Source organism: Pantherophis guttatus, chromosome 4 (assembly GCF_059756535.1).
Source record: "Pantherophis guttatus breed Tessera chromosome 4, ASM5975653v1, whole genome shotgun sequence".
NCBI lineage: Eukaryota > Metazoa > Chordata > Lepidosauria > Squamata > Colubridae > Pantherophis > Pantherophis guttatus.
In genome coordinates, this window is record NC_142066.1 from 140,755,305 (window position 1) to 140,778,584 (window position 23,280).

General features: G+C 37.9%; 2 protein-coding genes across 15 annotated transcripts in view; one reads left to right on the plus strand and one right to left on the minus strand.

The window, feature by feature from the left end:
• EPC1 (enhancer of polycomb 1) overlaps positions 1-5,214 on the minus strand; it is a 126,735-nt gene extending 121,521 nt beyond the window's left edge. Inside the window, exon 1 of the mRNA XM_087892998.1 lies at positions 4,944-5,214. The gene's annotated coding sequence lies outside the window, so the exon portion shown is untranslated. The remainder of the gene's footprint in view (positions 1-4,943) is intronic.
• Positions 1-23,280, plus strand: part of CCDC7 (coiled-coil domain containing 7) — a 292,932-nt gene that overhangs the window by 58,844 nt on the left and 210,808 nt on the right. For 12 of the 14 annotated variants that reach the window (XR_015734107.1, XM_087892982.1, XM_087892984.1 and 9 more), the window contains 3 exons: positions 500-666; positions 4,399-4,463; positions 6,928-7,002. Coding sequence is in view for 11 of the 14 variants with exons in the window: in XM_087892982.1 (XP_087749108.1) it covers positions 500-666; positions 4,399-4,463; positions 6,928-7,002 (307 nt within the window). In the remaining 3 variants the exon portion in view is untranslated. The remainder of the gene's footprint in view (positions 1-499; positions 667-4,398; positions 4,464-6,927; positions 7,003-23,280) is intronic. The other 2 variants (XM_087892985.1, XM_087892992.1) reach the window with 1 other exon arrangement.

Here is a 23,280-nt window from a genome sequence, read left to right on the forward strand (position 1 = left end):
TTTGTTAAGTGAGTTTTGCTCCATTTTATGACTTTTTTTGCCACAGTTAAGAGAATCACTACAGTTCTTAAGTTAGTAACATGGTTTTTAAATGAATCTGGCTTCTCTATTGACTTTGCTTGTCAGAAGGTTGCAAAATGTGATCACATGGTCTCGGGACACTGCAACTGTTATAAATATGAGTCAATTGACACGCGGCTGAATTTTGATCATGTGATCATGGAGGTGTTGCAATGGTCATAAGTATGAAAACCAGTCATAAATCACTTTTTTCAGTGCTGTTGTAATTTCTAACAGTCACTAAACAAACAGTTGTACATCGAGGACTACCTTCATATGTTTTACAATAGCTTAATATTGTATAGTTAGTTCTGCTATAATGATGTACAAAATACATTATTTGAAACAGTGAATGTGTGCTTCTTTCGAGCTAATTGAGAAAATCTCTGTTAATATACAGCAGATTATGTTAATAGTTTGTTATCTAACTATATTTCAGTTAGGTGAGGAAGAAATTATCCCAGACTGGCAAGTTCCTCTAGCAGATAAAAGCATAACAAATAATATCAATCAGTTACTGAATCGCATTCAAAGACTTGAAGAACTAAAAGGCCGTGTTCAAGAACTACCCAAACTTATTCAGATTTCTTTACCTATATCTAAACAGTAAGAATACCATAAGAGTTATGTTTAAGAAATTATGATATCAATAATAATATATTTTTATACAATTATAAAGATTATTAAAAATAAACATTACATAGAAAGTACAATATTTTGTTTACTAGGCACTGCCATAGTATATTTCCTTCATAATTTAATTGTATAATTATTATATTACATTTTCTCTAATAAATAAATGCCTAATATAAATTGTTTTGTTCATTGTTTCTCTGACTTCTACAAGTAATAGGGAAATTAAAGGGAAGCACTGTTCTCTACAAGAATGAAAAAACCAATGATACATAGTTTGAAGGGTTTTTTTTACTAGATGTTGCTGAGGACATATGTAGAAAGCAATGATAGTAGTAATACATTCTCTATATGTCCTGTCTAAGCGCACGCGTGCACACACACACACACAGACACACAAGTTGTAAATACTTTATTAAGGCATTGCAAACCCCTAATGTTATTCCCTATGTCCCATCACAAGAAAGGTAAAGTCGCAATAAGTCTGAGTTTGCAAAAATCAAGGAACGAAGTGAAAGGCAAATGCAAAGTCCAAGGGAAAGGCACAAGTTCACAGGTTCACACACAAAGTCAAAGTTCAGGCATAGTCCAAAATCCAACCACAATAACTAAAGCCAAGGTCCAAGTTCAGAATCCAAGCCAAATCCAAGGTCCAATCACAAGGTCAGCAAACAAGGCATAGGTCTGGAATAATGAAAGCAGGAATCAAAACATTGGAGTACAAGCACTGCAGGAAACAGGTGGTTGTTTCCTACATTGCTTTGCTCCACACACCAGTTAAATAGCCGTCAGCCACTGTACCAGTGGTGGGTTGCTCCAGGTTCTGTCTGGTTCTTTAGAATCGGTAGTAAAAGCAGTGTGAGACTCTACCCACCCGCCCGGACGTCATAATTGATGATCTGTGCATGCATAGAAGCGCGCACCCTCCCATTGCGAACCGGTAGTAAAGGTAAGTAGAACCCACCCCTGCACTGCACCTCATTAGGAGGGGTAGCTTCTTTGCAAGTAGCCTTGCCAACCACTGGTATGCCTCCCTCCTTTTGGCCCTGCATGGCCTGGGATCTGTGAAGGAGGCAGTTCCTGATCCCAACTAACTGACTGCAGCTGCGCCCCTTCTCCGCCTTGTGCTTCTCACTGGTCATCTGAGCTTCTTGGCTGCAGCTGCATCTCTTCTGTCTCCTTTTCAGCCAGGTTCATCCAATTGCCTCTCTGACAGCATTTCTGAAGTTCCTGGCCTCTCTTCCACTCCTCCCATCCACTCCTGGTACACAGCCAGGAGCTTGTGTTGTCCCACTCACTCACTCTCACACACATACATGAAACCATAGTTTAGTGGGTTTACACAAGCAGACTAATGCTAATCCACAGAGCAATGGCCAATGAGTCCACAAGGAACTTGAAAGTTTCCCAATCAAAATAAACCCACCAGGCAAAATTAAATCCACAATAAAAGAGGGTTCATGAGGCAAGAAGGGTAAAGAGTTCACAAGGCATGATCTGAGTAAAGGCATAGTGTCTAATGTAAAGAATCACAATGACCAGAAAACACATCTAGGAAATGAACACATTCCCAGCATTGCCTCCATCTGTCTGCTGTGTTAAATAGCCAGCTTTTGGTGCAGCCCATCAAGAAGGGTGAGGCTTTCTACTTGCGAGTAATCTGTCTGACCTTCACTGCTCCTGCCTTTTCTCTGCACTATGTTTTCTTGGATCAGGTGCAGAAGGCTGTTCCTCTTCCTCATCCCTAACTGGCTGTAGCTGCATGCTTTTTCCATCTGATGCCTCAGGGCTATCCTGCTGTAGCTGTGCTTCAGCCAAATCATTCTCAGGAGGTTGCTTGGAGCCACTGATCAATTCCCCTCCTGATGTGCCAGGAACTGGTTCATCCTCCCCCAAGTTGACATCTGAAGAGGTATCTGGGGAAGCATTTGGGAGAGGCATCACACTGATGCTGCACTGTGCCCCACTCTGAAGTCCTGGGAGCCAGTTTTCCCTGCTCTGAGGAAGCATAGCACAGCACAGCACAGCATAGTATATATAGCATAGTATGTATATTATAATATATACAGCAAATAATTCAAAAGTGATTTATAAAGTAACTCATATCCAAGAATTGAAAATAATTTGTGTAGCAACAGTATGATGATTAATAATTTTGACTGTATTCTTAGCTTATTTTTAAAACCACCATTAATCCCCAACAATCTGCAGTGATTTTACCATCACTAGCTATATATTGCCTGCATAAGGGTACACCCAGCTCAGGCAGGTTGCCACAAGGCATATATGGTTTCCCCCAAGATTTAAACATGCACAGCGCTAACCAGTAGCTGGAGTCACAGTTGAGATAATACTCAATAATAATAATAATCTTAAAATAATCACAAATAATCAGACATTTTCTCCTGTGCTTGTTCTTTCTCTTACAGTTACTCCTGCCCCGATTCCCAGAGATAATTAATTCCCTAAATATCCCTAAATAGTCTATATTAAATAGTATTTTCTGCATAGATTTATGTTCCTATAAACCAGATGTAGGCATTTTATGGCCTGAGGGCCACATCTGGCCCTTTAGCTGTCCCTATTTAGCCCATGGCAGCAGCAATGTCAGCAATAGGGTACCGGAGGCGGTGATGGGATAGTGTCAGTGGGGAGGGAGAAGGCATTGGTAGCTTTCCACAGCAGTCCCAGTTTCTCATATGGCCCCTTGGAAGTAATTGCCCACCCATGCTATAAATCAATTATATAAGTTTTCTTTATGACAGTATGCTTTAAGTCAGGGGTGTCAAACTTGCGGTCTATGGGCCGGATGTGTCATGTGCTGGCCATGGCCATCCCTGTTTTAGTGAAGGGGAAAAAGTCACGATAAATCACATGATGATAACATGACATGTGAGTTTGACACCCCTGCTCTAAGTAAAAAGCTTGTCAACTTTTTAGGTAGTGCAGGCAATGCAGGCACATAAAGCATGAGTACTAGCACTGCCTTTATTGAAGTTTATAATAACAGAATATTTGGAATTTAGAAGAGGTACTGGCAGTTCTTAATGGCTTTTCTAAACAATAGCAGAGTGAAGGCTGTTTGGATCTCAAGGTAAAATTCATTCTAGAGTGCAGGGCCCCTCTACAGAGAACAACTATTCACTATTCTGTCAGTTATCCAGTGAACTTCCAATGCTGAAATTAGCATTTCAGATTTTATTTCTAGTATTCCAGCTCTCTAATTTTCATATTGACTCTCACTTTTCATATTAACCCTGCTTTCAGTATTCTGAGAATTATATTTTGTGACATAATTATTTTTGAAAATAACAGTAGAAGGTAATGATTTTTTTATGAAGTAATGTCAAAAATAACCAAAAATTTTGTATATAATAGTAAGCACTATTTAACCCCTTTGTTATTTGGTGTTTGTTCTTATTTGATATTTGTTCTTAAAGCACTGAAAATGAATAATGTCTTTTACATAATATATATTCAAATTATTAACCCATTATATTATATTACTTATGTAATTATATTAATTACTTAAGTACTGAATATTTATTATAATACTTACTTAAGGTATTATATTAACAAAATAGGATTTTGTACTTTTAACATAAATAAACTGTGACATGTAAAATTTATGTTTAGAACTTTGCTAAATGGACACTGAATTTATAAATCTAGATTTAATACTACCAATACTGTACATTTTGACAGGGAAAAGAAAAAAGCAGTAAGCCCAACACCTCCCACTCCAAAAGATCCAAAAAATATAATTGAAGGTAAGAATTCTGATTTATCATGGGTGTCAAGGCCTGCAAAAACAATTTTGAAAAATGAGTTTGGTTAATGTGGACAAAAGTGAAAATACTGGATAGTAAAGTTGGATAGGTCAAAATCAGAACTGACTGACTAGAGGCTTGGAAAATAATGGATAATTTGTAAAGAAATAGGTTTTATTCTGATGCATTTGAATCTTATATAAGTAATCCTCAAGTACTACAGTTCATTTAGTGATTTTCAAAGTTATAACAGTCCCCCCCAAAGCTTTGAAACCTTGTTTCAAAGTTAGGAATTGTACAGGACTCCCCCAGTCATTTGCCCTTACGACCAATCACAGGGATGCTTCAGCACATCCACTTATCAATTCCCCCCTCCCCAAATCCTGTCATGCCAGGTCTCCAAAGGCACTGAGCCTGCTTTGCCTCCCCCCACCCTTGATTCCACACAATGCTCCTCCAGCCTTCACAATGCTCACTTACCTTATGAAGATCTGCAGAGCTCAGGAGACGGAGGAAGGAAGGTGACCAGGCCTGTCTTGAGAATTCCAAAGAGGTCTTGTTCTTTTCTCTTTTTTAAAAAAATGATTATTCTTTTATCATCAAAGATAAAATACAAAATAAAGAAAACAACACAAACAACAACAAAAAATATGTATACAAAAAAACAAACAAACCCCAAGTATCAAATACATCTAATTTTAAACATTAGAAAAAATCCACCCTGGCTGAAGGCTGATACATAAAAAAATCTAATATACATTCCATTCCCCTTACATAATGGGTATACAAATAGTTATAAACTTTCCCATCTGTATTTAACAAAAATGCTATATTACATAAACAAATATCCCTTTTTTCATCCTCAGAACATGTTTTGAAACCTTTGCTGCTGTAATTCTCGGCAAAGGAGCTCTTCTCCCTCCCTCTACATCACTTCTTTACCTCTTAACTCTGCATTGTTTGTTCTCTGTGTGGTCAGAATCAGCTCAGATTTCAAAATGCATACTTCCTCCTTTGCCATGTTATTTCACAAAACACAGACTTTCCCTCATCATACTGTGATTGGATGGAAAAAGCCTTTCAGCCCACATTTTGACACCTGAACTGCCTCTGCGGACACAGAGAACAAACCAGAGGTGAAATGCTACCGGTTTGGGCCATTTCACCTGAACTGGTAGTAAAAAATGCTACTGGTTCGCTGAACCGGTGGTAAAAAAAGTAAAAAAAAAAAGTTATGAAGATCAACTGAACGGCATGTGATCGCTGGAACTTTTTAAAAAACTTTTAAAAACATTTTTAACTACTGGTTCCGGAGAACCAGTAGTAAAAAAATGCTTTAAAAAGGTAAAAAAAAAAGGTTCTCTGGAACCGGTAGTTAAAATGCTTTTAAAAAGTTAAAAAAAAGGTTCCGATGATTGCGTGCCACAGCTGTGATCGTCGGAACCTTTTTTTAACCTTTTTAAAGCACTTTTTACTACCGGTTCCGGAGAACCTGTAGTAAAAATGCTTTAAAAAAGTTTTTAAAAAGGTTCCCAAGCTTGCACGCCACAGCTGATTCCCCCCCCCCCGCTGTTCTACTTACCTTCCCAAGCCTCCTTTTGGTGCGTACTGTGCATGTGTGTGTGCAGCATGTGTTTGGTATGCATTGTGCATGCGTGCCAGTGGTAAACCGGTTCAGATTTCACCACTGGAACAAACTATACAGAGTTAAGATATAAAGAGGTGATTCAGAGGTAATAATATCTACATGTAAATGAATAAAATAGGTGAGGGTGGGCTCCTCTATGGTGTTCCAGAGACTACAAATACTTTTAGTATCTTCCAGAGAATTGAACTTTCATATTATAAAAAGTCATATATTAATGATTTTTGAAGTTAGAACACTACTTAAAGTTAGTTTCCTCTGCTGGTATCAAATAAAGAAACTGCAGTTGCTTTAACTGAACACCTTCAATGTCACCTTCAGTGTCACTGCAGTAACAGAGAAAGATGGAATTTGTGCCTCCTTGATATGTCAGAACATTATATAAACAACTCCCCATCCAGAGTATTCTGTGTTGCAAAAGTTTAGAAATGAAAACCCTATTATTGGTTTATTTGTCCCTTTTCCTAGAAGTTCCTAGAATAAAACAAAAAGTTCCCAGTACTAAGAAATATTTCAGTAGAGTTCCCAGTACAAAGAATTATTTCAATAGAAACTTGGATTTTCTGGTATTTCTAACATGAATTGTTAGAATAACAGAATTCTCTTCATAAGGTATCTTTTATCAAGAGCATCTGAGAATCATTTGCTCAGTTATTAGATTCCTGACAACATATAAATAGAAAATTTAATATAATCAAATGTACTTGGAAGTTTTAATCAGAGATATAGAAAAAAAGTTCGCTTTTATATTTTTAATGAATTAATTAAATATATTTGACAAATAATTTAACTAAATAGTTATAATAAACTTTGCTTTAGAACTTGCTGCAAGACATTTAACTGAAGATGTGATGAATATGGTACAGGTTTTCCAAGAAGATACAGGACAACCACGTAAGTGCTTCAAAATATAAAATGTTGTTAAAACATGAAAAAGCATAGAGGATATTTTAGGACAACTGTCTCAAATCAATGTCTTCTAAATTGTTATACTACAGATTTAGCTGACCTGATTTTTAACTATCAGAAATCTTTGTTTTCCAAAACATGGGAAATGCCAAATTAAGAAAATATATGTTAGATCATCATGCAATCTAGAGTATTTAATTTTGATGTCTAGAAATTTAACTTGGATTTAAATTAAGCTATGGAATTAAAAAAACTGAAATTAGGTTTTTTGAAAATTTAACATTAATAATACCCTAAGGTAAAATATACCAGACAGACTGTAATAAATACATTTATGCTTAAAAAACAGGGATAACTGGTAAAAACAATATGGATAAGTGTAAACGTAGTAAAAGCTGTATTATGTAAAAGATTAATTTCTTCATTTGTTATGCTTGACTCTGTTGTGTGATAGAGCCAAAATATTAAAAATGATAATTTAGTGTATCAGAAATATTAAATACAGGTAGTCCTTGTTTAGTGACTTCCTCATAGAATGCCATTCAAGTTATCATGGTGATGAAAAAGTAACTTTCGACCAATCCTTGCATTTATGGCCTTTGCAGACCTGTAAGGCATAAAGAAGATCTTTTACCTGGTCTTATCTGGTGGCGATGAGGGTGGCGAAGCGTGCTTACTTCTCTGCCCTTATCGCGTCCGCAGATAATCGCCCGGCCACCCTGTTCAGGGTATCCTGCTCCCTTTTGAACCAGGGAACGGGGGATGACTCAATATGGGGACGGGTCAAGTAATTTAGTGAACATCTACGGGATAAGATTGCTCAGATTCGGGATGGACTGGACTCTGACTGGGCAGGGTCGGTGGGGGAGGTGGTGACAGGTCTGGTGATTTGGGACGAGTTTGATCCTGCTACTCCCGAAAAAGTGGACAGGATCATGGCGAAGCTGAGTACTACCAAGTGTGTGTTGGACCCGTGTCCCTCCTGGCTCGTTTATTCGGCCCGGGAGGTTACACATGGCTGGATCCAGGCAGTGATAACTGCTTCTTTGAGTGAGGGGAGTTTCCCGGCTGCCCTGAAGGAGGCGATGGTGAGACCCCTCCTCAAGAAGCCCAACCTGGATCCAGCTATTCTGAATAACTTTTGTCCTGTCGCCAACCTTCGCTTCATCGCGAAGGTTGTTGAGAGCATGGTGGCACATCAGCTCCCATTGGTCCTGGATAAAACATTATATCTGGACCTGTACCAGTCGGGTTTCAGGCCCTGGTACAGCACGGAGACGGCATTGGTCGTGCTGGTGGATGATCTCTGGAGGGCTCGGGACAAAGGTTATTCCTCTGTCCTGGTCCTATTAGATCTCTCGGCGGCTTTTGATACCATCGACCATGGTATCCTGCTGCGGCGCCTTGAGGGGTTGGGAGTGGGAGGCACTGTTTTAGGGTGGTTCTCCTTCTACCTCTCTGGGCGTTCGCAAGCGGTGTTGGGGGGGGCAGAGGTCTGCCTGGAGGCCCCTTACATGTGGGGTCCCTCAGGGGTCAGTCCTCTCTCCCCTTTTGTTCAACATCTACATGAAGCCGCTGTGGGAGATTATCCGTGGTTTCGGGGTGAGGTATCATCAGTATGCTGATGATACACAACTTTTTATATCCACCCCGAATCAACCCCAGTGATATCCTCGACGTGATGTCCCGGTGCCTGGAAGCAGTGCAGCTCTGGATGGGGAGGAACAGGTTTCAGCTCAACCCTGCCAAGACAGAGTGGCTGTGGGTAGTGGCATCTCGGTTCCGGGAGAATATTACATCATTGGCTATAGGGGGTGAGGTGTTGCCCCCTGTAGAAAGGGCGCGCAATTTAGGCGTCCTCCTGGATTCACAGTTGACTCTGGACGATCATGTAACAACTGTGTCCAGGGGGGCATTTGCGCAGATTCATCTGGTGCGCCAGTTGCGCCCCTACCTGGACCGCAATAACTTACGCACAGTCACTCATGCGCTCGTCACCTCCCGGATCGACTATTGCAATGCTCTCTACATGGGGCTGCCCTTGAAGACCATTCGGAGACTTCAGCTGGTGCAGAATGCGGCTGCGCGGGTAGTGATGGGAGTGTCCCGACACTCTCATGTTACACCCCTCCTGCGGGACCAGCATTGCCCTCCGGGTGAAATTCAAGGTGCTGGTAATTACCTATAAAACCCTACATGGTTTAGGCCCAGGATACCTGGCGGATCATCTGCGGCCAGCGACAGCTTCCAATCGCCCGGTGCATTCTCACAGGGAGGGCCTCCTTGGGGTCCTGTCGGCCAGAGAGTGTCGACTGGTGACTCCCAGGGAGCTGACCTTCCTGTGGGTGCGCCTACTCTGTGGAATCAGCTCCCCCTGGAGCTCCGGGTGACTCCTGACCTTCGCTCCTTTTGCCGTGATCTTAAAACATGGCTATTTGGCCTGGCCGGATTGGACTGAAGGGGTTTTTAAATGTGATTTTAAAGGGTTTTTATATCTGTTATATTTTATAATTGAATTTGTGTATTTATTGTTGTGAGCCACCCTGAGTCCTTTGAGAGGGCGGCATACAAGCCCAAATAATAAATAAATAAAATAAATAAAGAAACTAAAGTATGATCATAAGCACAATCTGTTTTTTTTTAAAAATATTCGAATTTCCCCCCCCCCACTTCCTAATATAACTTTTTATTATTTTTTCTAAAAACAAACAAACATTTAGTACATCTAAATGTTTAGATGGGGAAGGGGGTCTCTGGGGAGATGGAGAGCCGAAATATTGTGGTTATGACTGGGAGAGGTAGATATGACGGGAGCCGAGGGGTCGGCCGCTCTCGGGGAAATAGGACTCGCTATGTCAAAGCAATTACTTGTTCTGGCCCCTCTGGTTTTGGTTCACAAGGCTCATCCCGTATACCTGGTGACTTGGGAAATCAGGGCCCTGGCCTCAGGCTGCTGCTATTTAATGCCAGATCTGTTGTTAATAAAGCCCCCCTCGTTCGGGATTTAATCCTGGAGGAGAGGGCTTACCTGGCATGCATAACAGAGACCTGGCTGGGCCAGGAGGGGGGTGTTCCCCTCTCAGAGATGTGCCCAGACAGGTTTCAGATACTGCATCATCCGCGACTCCAGGGAAGGGGTGGAGGAGTGGCAGTCATTGTCCGTAAGAGTCTTTGTCCTTGCTGGATCCCTGCCCCGGAGATTGTCAGATGTGAGTCCCTTCTGTTAAGGTTAGACTCAAGGGTTCAGTTGGGTCTGTTGTTGACGTACCTGCCTCCCAGCTACGTTACAACATCCCTACCTGGGCTACTAGAGGCAGTAGCTGGGTTGGCGGTGAAGTTCCCCAGGCTCATGGTGCTAGGGGATTTTAACCTTCTGTCTCTGGGCGAACCCTCAGATGTGTCTCAGGAGTTCATGGCTTCCATGACAATCATGGATCTGACCCAAGTAGTTCAGGGTCTGACCCACGCTCGACTTGGTGTTTCTCTCGGGGCAGTGGAGACATGATCTGGAATTATGGGATATAGATGTTTCTCCTTTGTCATGGTCATTTCCTGCTGAGGTTGGACTTTAGGACGCCACTCCCCCATCGCAGGGAGGCGGAGCCGATTAAGTGGTTCCGCCCCAGGTGCCTAATGGACCCTGTAGGGTTCCAGAAGGAGCTTGGGGAGATATCTGACTCCCTTGTGCACAGCCTGGCAGAGACCCTGATTATTGCCTGGAATAAGGCAGCATCTGGGGTACTGGACCGGATTGTGCCTTTGTGACCTCTCAAGAACAGTGGATCCAGGAAAGCTCCCTGGTTTACCGAGGAGCTCCGGGAGATGAAGCGCCAGAAGAGACGTCTAAAGTGGCGCTGGAGGACCAGTAAATATGAATCTGACCAAACACTCTTAAGAGCCTTTATTAGGACTTACTTAGTGGCGATATGGTCGGCAAAATGTTTGCATTTTTCTGCACTTATTGCATCCGCTGATTCTCGCCAGCCGCACTGTTTAGGGTGACTCGCTCTCTCCTTAATGTAGGGGGAGCGGAGGAGCCCTTACAGGGTAGAGCTGGGGAATTTGTGCAGTTTCTGTCGGATAAAGTCGCTCAGATTCGGATGGACCTGGACTCTGATTAGGCAATTCTGACTGAGATGACAGGGGCAGGTCTTAGTCGTATTGTGTGGGATGAATTTGAGCCTGTGACTCCTGAGGAAGTGGACAAGGCTGTGGGTGCAATGAGTTCCTCCACTTGTTTGTTGGACCTGTGCCCCTCCTGGCTGGTTTTGGCCAGCAGAGAGGTGACACGAGGCAGGCTTCTGACTTTAGTTAACGCTTCCTTAAGGGAGGGGTCTTTTCCGCAACCATTAAAAGAAGCCTTCCTTGGACCCAGCAGAATTAAAAAATTTTCGTCCAGTCTCCAACTTACCTTTTCTGGGGAAAGTTGTAGAGAAGGTGGCACTTCAGCTCCTACGGACATTGGATGAAACGAATTATCTGGACCCTCTTCAGTATGGCTTCAGACCTGGCTACAGCACGGAAACTGCTTTGGTCGTGCTGATGGACAATCTCTGGCGAGCCCGTGATGGGGGTCATTCCTCTATCGTGGTGCTACTTGATCTCTCAGCAGCTTTCAATACCATTGACCATGGTATCCTACTAGACTGACTAAGGGAGTTGGGAGAGGGTGGCACCGTGTTACAGTGGTTCTCCTCTTATCTCTCTGGTTGGTCTCAGTCGGTGTTGATAGGAGGACAGAAGTCGACTCCGAGGGCCCTTGTTTATGGGGTGCCTCAGGGCTCAGTCCTCTCTCCCCTTCTATTCAACATCTACCTGAAACCGTTGGGGGAGATCATCTGATGATACGGGGTGAGATATCAGCAGTATGCCGATGATACCCAGCAGTATATCTCTACCCCGCATCATTTCAGTGAAGCAGTGGATGTGATGTGCCAGTGCCTGAAGGCTGTGAGAGTCTGGATGGGAGTTAAGAGGCTCAGACTTAACCCAGACAAAACCGAGTGGCTGTGGGTATTGCCTCCCAAGGACCATGTCGATTGTCCATCCTTAGCCCTGGGGGGGGGGAGAAGCTGTCCTTCTCAGAACAGGTTCGCAATTTGGGTGTCCTCCTTGACCCACAGCTAAGATTAGAGCAACACCTAGCAGCTGTGGCTAAGGGGACCTTTGTACAGGTTCGCCTTGTACACCAATTGCGACCCTACCTGGATTGGGAGGCTTTTCTCACAGTCACTCATGTCCTTGTCATCTCACGGTTGGATTATTGCAATGCGCTCTACATGGGGCTACCCCTGAAAAGTGTTCGGAGACTACAGTTGGTCCAGAATGCAGCCGCTCGAGTGGTTGTGGGTACACCTAGGTACTCCCACATTACACCAATCCTCTGTGAGCTGCACTGACTTTCTATCGGTCTCCGGTCACAATTCAAGGTGTTGGTTATTACCTTTAAAGCCCTATATGGCTTAGGGCCAGGCTATCTTTGAGACCGTCTTCTACCACATAGCTCCCAGCGACCGGTAAGATCCCACAGAGTTGGTCTCCTCCGGGTCCCGTCAGCTAAACAATGTCGGCTGGCGGGTCCGCGGGGGAGGGCCTTCTCTGTGGCTGCCCCAGCTCTCTGGAATCAGCTACCTCCTGAGGCCCGGACTGCTCCCACCCTACTGGCCTTCCGGAAAATGGTGAAAACCTGGCTTTTCCGGCAGGCTTGGGGCCGTTGATCTCGCTGCTGCGATCTTGCGAGATCCGGCCATGAGCGGTGTGTATGGGTTTTTTAACATCTCTTATTGTATATTGTTCATATTATCTTTGTTGTAAGCCACCCAGAGTCCTCAGAGAGTTGGGCGGCATAGAAATACGAATAATAAATAAATAAATAATAAATCTGTCGCCCCCTCCCTGTGACATCTCGGTGTTATCTTCGGTCATTCTTCTTTTTCCAAAGAAGGAAATTTCTTCTATCTTGATCTTCATATAAACCATTTTAAAAACCCCTTCTAAGACAAATTCTGCCTATCAAATTTTTAAATATAATCATAAACCTTTTATTTTTTATATCTCTTTTCCAACCAATGATAAAAACAGTTTCATATCCTATAATACTTTATCTCTTCCCTATCTTTAATCATCAAGGTCAATCTATTCATTTCTGCACAATCCATATTTTTTTTAATCACCTCCTCTTCCAAAGGTATTTTCTCTGCTTTCCAGTTTTGAGCATAAACAATTCTTGCAGCTGTTATTGCATGTATAATCAAATAAATATTTTCCTTACTAATCTTTTCTGGAAGAATACCCAATAGGAACAGCTCTGGTTTAAATTCAATACGTAACTGTATCATCTCTTCCAACCATGTTTTAATTTTATTCCAATAATTTTTTGCTTCTGGACATGTCCACCACATATGATAATAAGATCCTGGTAACTGATAACATTTCCAACATTTAGCTGATTTGTCTTTAAACATTTTTGCTAACCTGTCTGGTGGCATATGCCATCTATAAAACATTTTATATTGATTTTCCTTGTATGCAGTGGACATCGTTAATTTATAATTCCTTTCCCACATTTGTTTCCATTTTTCAAATTCAATAGAGTAACCAAAATTTCTTTCCCAAGCTATCATTGTTTCTTTTACTTGCTCCTCTTCCAGATCAATAAACAGCAAAAAATTATAAAGTTTTTTAATTAGCTTCTCTTCTGTTCCTGTGAGTATCCTATCCAACTCAGTTTTTTCCAAATAGAAACCATGTAATTTAGCATCTTTTTCGTATCTTGTTCTTATCTGCATATACATATACCAATCTATATCAATCCCTTGCTCTCCCAATTCTCTTTTCTCTTTCAATTATCTTTCAATTATCTTTCAATATCCCCTTATTTGTTAATAACTCCTTATATCTAATAATATTTCCAAACTTAAAAACATTTGGGTGAATTAAGGCTTCCATAGTTGATAACCATATTGGTATTTTTACATAGTAATTATCTCTAACCTTTTCCCATATTGATAACAATGTATTTCTTATATGTCTATGAAAATATGAGTGTATCTTATTCCTACCATACCACAAAAAGGCGTGCCATCCCATGTAAATCATGTCCTTCTAATGTTAACAACCTAGTGTTACTTAATTCAATCCATTCTTTCAACCATATCAATGTCGCTGCTGGGTAATATAACTCCCAATTTGGTAAACCAAATTCCCCTCGTGCTCTCGTATCTTGTAACATTTTCATATTTATTCTTGCTTTTTTCCCTTGCCATATAAATTTCCTCATTATCTTATTAAGATGTTGAAAGTAAGTCTTTTCAATTTTTATTGACACCGTTTGAAATAAAAATAACAGTCTTGGCAGTATATTCATCTTAATCAATGCAATCCGTCCCATAAGTGACAATTGGAGATTTTTCCTTTTTTCCAAATCTTTTTCAATTTGTTGTTTTAGTTTATAATAATTTTCTTACTTTATTGTTGCACATCTTGAAGATAAATATACTCCCAAGTATTTAACCTTTTTCACTACTCGTATGTCTAGATTTTCTTTTATCTCTCTATTTTGTTTTTCTGTTGTGTTTTTCACCAAAATTTTTGTTTTGTCTTTATTTATTTTCAAACCCAAGACTTTTCCATATCCTTCTACCTGCTCTAGTAATCTAGGGCCTGTTAATTGCGGTTCTTCTATGATAAAAACCAAATCATCTGCAAATGCTTGCAATTTATACTCCTCTTTTTTAATTTTCATCCCTTTTATCTTATCATTTTGTCTAATATTTCTATTTAGAACTTCTAAAGTCAGAATAAACAACAACGGTGAAAGAGGGCATCCTTGTCTAGTGCCTTTCATTATATTAATTTTACCTGTCATTTCTCCATTCATCATTATCTTGGCAAATTGTTTGTCATATATTGTTTTTATGGTATTTATAAATCTCTCTGCGAAGCCCATTCTCTATAACTGGTTTATCATAAACTGCCAATTAACATTATAAAAAGCTTTTTATAATGTGAATTGGCAGTTTATGATAAACCAGTTTAGCATCTAAAAACTTCAGCACCATTTGCTTTTCTGAATGTGTCTCATAATATTCAAACATATTCAAAATCATTCTCATATTATCTCTAATTTGTCTTTTTGGCAAGAACCCTTTCTTTTCTTTTGTTTTGTTTTTTAAATTATTATATTACATTACAGTACAATACAAGTAAAATCGGTTAGACAGTGGTATTTTCTATACAGATTAGATTCATTCTTTTGTTATAGTGCCTCCTAATTTACTTATTCGTTCTGATATTTACACTATCTTTTATCTCTCCCTTATTCGATTAGCCATCCATATATACCAAAGTTCCCACAATGTATAGTATTCTGAGTCCTCTTTCTCATTTAGCTCTAACGTTAGTTTACTCATCTTGGCACACTCTAAAACTTTCTGGATGGTGTGTTCCTCCAGTGGTGTCTCCTTTCCTTTCCAGTGTTGTGCATAAACTATTCTTGCTGCTGTGATAATGTGTACAATTAAATACCTCTTTTTCCCCTCATATTTCCTCTTTAGTACTCCCAGGAGAAAAGTTTTGGGCGCCAGTTCAATTTTTTCTTTAATTACTTCTTGTAACCAATTCTGGATTTTTTTCCAATACCTCATCGCTTCGGGACATGACCACCACATATGAAAGAAGGTACCCTGGTAGTATCCACATTTCCAGCATTTGGGACTTACGTTTGGGTATATTTTAGCTAGTCTTGCAGGGGCTAGGTGCCATCTATATAGCATTTGGATTGATTTTCCTTAAATGATGCTGCTTTTGTTAATTTGTAGTTTCTATTCCAGATTGTCTCCCACTCATCCAAATTTATGTTGTGTCCAATATTTTTTGCCCATGCTATCATTGGTTCTTTTACCACCTCTTCTGCCCTGTCAAATTCTAATAGATAGTTGTATAATCTGGCTAATATTTTTTTTTCTGGGCCTATCAATAATTTACCAAATCTATTTGTTTCCACCTCTATTCCAAATTCTTCCTTGTCTTTTTGGTGCCTGGATTTAATCTGCAGGTACGGCCACCAATCGATATGGTTGCCCTGTTCTCCTAGTGTTTGATTGGTTTTGAATTTCCTCAGCTATCTAAGAGCTCTTTGTACCTAAACATTTTGTTGGTTTCTAGTGTGTTAGAGTATATCATAGCTTCCATTGTTGAAAGCCAGTTCGGAACCTTCATATATTGCTTATATCTAATTTCCTCCCATGTTTGTATTAGTGTATCTCTTATCTTATGGAAGTATATTGTTTCCTTTTTTTTCTTATCCCATAGATAGGCATGCCACCCTTTTTGTAGGTCATGTCCTTCCAGAGCTAGGATTCTTTTATTTTTTAAGGTGATCCCTTCCCTTATCCAGACTAAGTTAGCTGCTTTGTAATAGATTTCCCACACTGGGAGTCCAAAGCCTTCCCTGCTTCTATTATCTTGTAGTGATCGAAGTGCAATTCTTGTTTTTTTCCCACCCCAAACAAATTTCCTGGTAGTTTTGTTAAGTTCTATAAAAAATCTTTTATCTAAGGTGACTGGAGTGGTTTGAAATAGGTATAATAACGTGGGCAGGATATTCATCCTTATCGTTGCTATCCTGCCCAGAAGTGATAACTGCAATTTCCTCCATTTTTCCAGATCCTGTTTAATTTTTTTAATCAGTGGTATATAGTTGTCTTCTTTCAGGATCGAGCATCTTGATGCTATCCAAATTCCTAAGTATTTAATTTTTTAAACAATTTGTAAGTCCAATTACTTCTCTAATTCTTCCTTTTGCCTTTCTGTCAAGTTTGACCAACATCTTAGTTTTTCCTTTATTTAATTTAAACCCGGAAACCTTGCCATATCTTCCTAATTCCTCAAGAATTCTTTGGCCCATTTCTAGCGGTTCCTCAGTAATAAGCACTACATCATCAGCAAAGGCCTGTCTTATATTCCTCTCTCCTGATTTTTAGACCTTTTATTTCACTATTGTTCCTACTCCTATTTAACAAGGTTTCTAATGTCAGAATGAATAATAATGGTGATAATGGGTACCCTTGTCTTACTCCTTTCTTGATTTGGAACGTTTTGGTCATATCCCCGTTTATTATTATTCTTGCCCTTCATTGGTTATAAATTGTTTCTATCATTCTCTTGAAGTTCATTCCAAATTTCATTGTTTTAATTTGTTTGATCATCACTTCCAGTTAAGATTGTCGAACGCTTTTTGGACATCCAAAAATATTAAGGCCATTTGCTTTTCTGGGTGGGCTTCATAATATTCTAAAATGTCTACAACTATTCTTATATTATTCCTAATTTGTCTGCCGGGTAGAAAGCCATTCTGGTCTGAGTGTATAATGAAATTTAATATTCTTTTCATTCTTTCAGTCATTATATTCATAAAAATTTTATAGTCCGAATTTAAAAGGGAAATTGGTCTATAGTTTTTTATTTGTTTTGGATCGGTACCTTCTTTTGACAGTAATGTAATATTCCCTCCACGAATTGGGTATTTTGGCCTCCAATAGAGCCTCATTACATATCTCCAGTAATTTTGGTAGTAATATTTCATCTAATTTTTTATATATTTCTCCTGGGAGACTGTCCAGGCCTGGTGATTTGTTGTTTTTTAGTTTTGAGATTGCCGCCCTTAGTTCGGCAAGAACCCATTTTGATCAGTATGAATGTATTCATTTAATGGTTTTTAAAATCTATTTGCCATTATTGAAGCAAAAATCTTATAATCTACAATTAGTAGTGAAATTGGTCTGTAGCTTTTAATCAGTTGTAAATCTGTATCTTCTTGAGGTATGACATAATGCCATGAGTCTGGCATTTTAGCCTTCAATAATAAGTCGTTGAATAGGTCCAACATCACGTTACTAATCGTTTCTTGTAGTGTTTTTACAATTCAGCTGGTAAACCATCTGGTCCTGGTGCTTTCCCACTTTTTGTCTTTTTATTGCTTCTGTTAACTCCATCATTATTCTTTCTTCTAACATTCCTTTATATTGTTCTGATATTTTAATTAAGTCTGATTTTTCCAGGTAGTTTTGTATCTCCTCCTCTGAAATCTTCTCTCGAGAATAAAGTTTTTCATAATACTCTTGGGTTACTTTCTTTTTTTCTTCTACTCTATATTGTAGCTTCCCTTCTTTATCTTGTAAACAGTTTATCGTTTTTTTTCTCCTTCTCTTTTCGTATTTTATATGCTAACCATCTTCCTGGTTTATTTGCATTTTCAAAAAAGTTCTGCTTCAATGTTTTCAATTGTTTTGCTAATAATTCTTGTTCATTTAAAATTATTTCGTGTTTCTTCAATTCCATCAATTTCTTAATTTTTTTATTTTGAACATCTTTCTGAAATTCTTTTTCTAGGGTTTTATATTCTTCTTCCAGTCTTATTTGTTTTTGCCTTTTCTTTTTGTTCTTTTTTCCCAGGTATGTTATTGCCAGGCCTCTAATATATGCTTTCATTGTATCCCATACATTTTGGAGTGATGTATCTTCTTTTTTGCTTATTTTGAAGAAAGCTTCCAACTATATTTCCATAAATTTCTGAAATTCTTTTTCATTTAATATTGTTGGGTTCAAAGTCCATCTTGTCTTTTTCTTTTGGCCTTTCCATATCATTGTCATTGGGTTATGATCTGCCCATATATTTGAACCAATGTTTACTTCTTGTACTGCTTCTATAAGTCCAGATGACATCCATATCAAGTATATCCTTGACCACGATAAATGTCTATTTGAATAAAAAGTATATTAACTCTCTTTCAAATGTTTTTGTCTCCAAATATCTTGAACACTTAATTCTTCTGTCATTTTAAAAAAAGATTTTGGCAGTGTTCTTCTGGATTTTTTATTTGTCTTCACCGTTTTGTAGTCTAACTCTGGGTCTGTTATAGCATGAAAACCTCCCATTATACATACAATTTTCATATTCCAGTTCTATAATTTTTCTATGTAGTCGCCGATAAAACTCTTCCTGTTTTTCATTTGGAGCACATAGTGCTATCAAAAGTATTTGTTTATAGTTCATTTTTATTTCCACCATCAAAATCCTACCTTCCCCATCTTCAAAAATTAATATAGGTTCTAATTTTTCTTTGATATATAATACCACACCTCTTTTACTTTGTTGTATCAATGATGTAAATAAAATTCCTAATTTTGGATATTGTAATAGTTTATATGTTGTTTTCTAATATGAACTTCTTGTAAACATGTAATGTTCATTCTCAAACTATTTAATTTTTTCAATACTCTATTTCTTTTTATCGCCGCATTCAGTCCATTTAAATTTAGAGATACTGCTTTTATTTCTTCTTCCATGTTTACTTACTGCTAGTTTTTAATTTCATCGCCCTAGTTTCTCTTTGTTCCAGTGGATCTTTGGATCTCACCCCTTCTCTTAGGCCTTTTCCTCTTTAGCTTTCTCATCTTTATCTCTTCCTTCTTTTTTCTCTTTTATAATGCCTACAGCTCTTAAATCTTCATCCAATAATCCGCAATATTGTTGATTGAATAATTCCGCTTTCTCAATTGAATCAAGTCTGTGTCTTTGTCCTTGCCAGGTCACCATAATTCCTTCAGGTACCAGCCATCTAAAACTCGCTCCTTAGATATTAAAAATTTTGTTAAAAATTGATATTCTCTCCTCAGATCCCTAACTCTTCTGGGTATTTGACGTAAGACCACGAGTTCTTTGTCTTTATGCTTCAGTACTGTATTCCTTGCTGCTTGTAGTATCTCTGTTTTCATTGCCCTTTTTGTAAATCTTACATGGGCTTCTCTTGGTAGTTTATTTCTTGTTGCATATCTAATATATATTCTGAATCCTTCATCAATCTCGTTTAAGATCTGTTCCTTGGATTTTTCCAAGACTTCAGCCAGGATTTCCGCACTTATCTCTGGTAGATTGTTTTCCTTTTCTTCTTCTGTATTTTGGAATCTTAGGTAAAATTCAGAGCGGTCCATTTCCAACAGAATAATTGTTCTTTCTTGGAATTTATTTGTAGACATCGATTTTTCTTCTAATTTCTCAACTTTTTTTTCTGTTGTTTCTGCTTTTTCTTCCACTTTCTGTATTCTCTCCTCGTTCTTCCCCATAATTTCTTTCATTTCTTTTAGTTCCTGTTTTATCTCCACGAGAAGAGATTGCATTAAATTCCATAATTCCATTATCCCTGAAGTTTTCTGGATTTCTGCCGCTGAGGGACTTGATATAGGCTGGATATGTTTCCTCATTTTTATTTTTCTGGATATTTATAATCCACTTGTGATTGGGTTTATAGTTCAAATATCAAATTCAACCAATGATTGAATTTACAAAAAAGGAAAAAAAAAGAAAAGAAAAAAAATAGAATTCTGTGAAGTAAAGCAAAAGGTCTGGAATATTCCCCACCCTTCTACAATATGTAAACAAGTTAAAAAGAAAAAAAAAAGTAAACTAGACAAATTAGAAGAGAGGTAAAATAAAATCACAATTAAATAATAAAAAAACTTACGATCCAAGTTGTCAGAAGTAAAATGAGGAAAGCTAAAAAGTAATGTTTTAAAATCAAAATCAAAAATCAAAGTTCATAAAAAAGTCAATTTAACAAAAAAGGGGAAAAATGGGAAAATTAAACAATAAAAATTTTAATAGTCCTCAATCTTCTTTTCATTTTCTTCTGTTAAAGATTAAAAATTAGTCAAAGTTTAATGGGCTCTCAAACATGCATTCCTTGCCGTCCCAGTTTCAGGATATGGGTGTGGATACACACCCACACCCATTCCTCATTCTCAGCCACTCTTCTCCATTCTACTTCTCCACTTCCAGGTAAATAAGAGAGATTTTCTTTTTCTTTCTTTTTTTTTTTGAGGTAATAAAATTGAATTGATCTCACCTCACCGATGTCATAGGCTGCTTCTTAACTTTCTCTTTTTGGTTCAGTTGCCCCAGCTTTTCAGTGGCTTCTTGGTTGCTTTCCCTCGGTGCCTGATTTGAGGAGCTTCTTCTGACCTTTCCTGGCAGTTTGCTACCTCTCTAGGTTGATCGGTACGTGCTCCTCTCATTGGTTGTCCCTATAGGACAACTTGGGTCACAGCGGACCCTCGGGCAGCGGGGATACCGACGACTCTTTGGGAGTTTCAAAGAGTTCATCTTGCTGCTGCGACGTTGGCTCCGCCTCTCTCAAAAAAATATTTGAATTTTTAAATATATCTCTTTAAAAAGCTTTTTATAAAATGTTTTTATGAAAAACATTGAACAATTTTCCCCCCCAATTTTTTTTTTTAAACATAAAACATAAAATACATCTTTTTAGAGCAAGGATTTGATCCGGCATAAAATGAGTACAATTATTCACATTCCCTCAATCAATTTTATCCATTTACATCTTTAAAAAAAAAGAAAAAAAAAATCTTATTCTAAACATTTATCATTCTACTATTACACTCAAAATTCTAAACAATAAACACCGTTCTAAATCTTTATCATTTTAACAATCAATATTTCATATATATTCCTCAATCCCAAGACACATTACCTCAAATCTATATTTTACTTCTCTTAAATGATATCTAATATCCATAATCTTGACAAAAAGTATTTTCCTCCTCTCTTAAAGTCATTTCATAAACAATCAACATTTCCTTCTATAGTTTGTTGCTTCCACAATACTTTTATTTTTTTTACTTCAAGTTTATTCTCATATTTTATTGACTCTAATTTTTAACTGGTTCATAGTTTAAATATCTATTTCCCAGCTGTATTTTCCAATACTCCTGTCTGTATTTATTTAAACTGGTTCACAGTTTAGCTACTATACTCCAGTAAAATCTCTTCCACTTCCTCCTAAATTTATTTTTTAGCTGGTTCGCATCTTAATCAGCTGCTTTCCAGCAATGCTTTCCTCCACTCCTTACCTTAATTATTTTAGCTGGTTCACAGTATAATTTTAACTGCACACCCACCTTCTCCTTAACTTCTAAATCTATTATAAAACTGGTTCACAACTCCAGTAGTTGCCTTCCAGCAATGCTTTCCTCCACTCCTACCCCTAATTTTAACTGGTTCACAACTTTATTTCAATTGATCCACAGATATAGTCTTCTCCACTCCTAACTTTTTATTTTTGGCTAGTTCACAGTTTTGCTTTAACTGTTACCCAGCGTATGCTCTCCTCCACTCCTAACTCAGTATTTTGGCTGGTTCACAGCTTTGCTTTAACTGTTTTCCAGCACATGCTTTCCTCCATTCCTAACTCTTATTTTTATTTTTAACTGGTTCCCAATTTACTTTTCTCCAGTATGATGCTTTCCTCCACTCCTACCTTATTTGTAAAACTGGATCACAGCTTTGCTTTCACTGATCTCCAGAATCATGCTTTCCTCCACTCCTAAATTCATTTAACTAATTCATAACATTTATCTCTTATTCGGTTGTTTAGCTCCAAATTACTTCGGAATATGTTACCAATATTGTTTTCCAATCTATTCTCCATATCTCTTACCAATTTAAGATAAAAGTATATTTCAATAAATATCTTATCTCCTATTCTCTCTTAAATTTTCTCCCCTTCCATACTTATTTCTTATTTTCAATAGGAAACATTTTGAAACACTTCAAAATCCATTTTTTATAGTTCTTAATTCTATAAATAATTCTTTTTAACATCCAATGCTTTAAAGGTAAACATTTTCTTCCAGATTATTAAATCTGTAGGTAGCGCTAGTTAAAAATTCAAAGTTTAAAAAAGGCATTAGAACATCCAAAAATCATGATTTTCTTCAATCATTTATGTTCTTATTTCTTAATCAAATTGTTTATATATTTATATGTGAATAATAATAGAAAAAAAGGAGAGAGTAATAGCAATAATAATAATAATTACAATAAAAGAAATACATAAAAATAAGGCAAAACTAAAAAAGAAAAAGAAAAAAGGAAGAGAGTAGAAATATAACAAAAGAAGTCAAATGGATTAAAAAAGAAAATAGGGGAAAAGAAACAAAGAGAAAGATACTAAAAGAAAGAGAGAGAGCATAGAGAAGAAAAAGAAAAAAAAAAGTATCTCCTAGCATTATTCAACCACCCAGAAACCGTTAGAGTCATTTAAATCAAAATATAATATTTTGTTGTCTTGTTACATATTCCATTATTCTTTTCTCCAGTCTGTCCAAATATGTATCTTTTCCATTTCAATGTCATCAAAGTTATGAGTTCTACAAAGTTAATTCTGAAGCTATTCCATATATGGTATC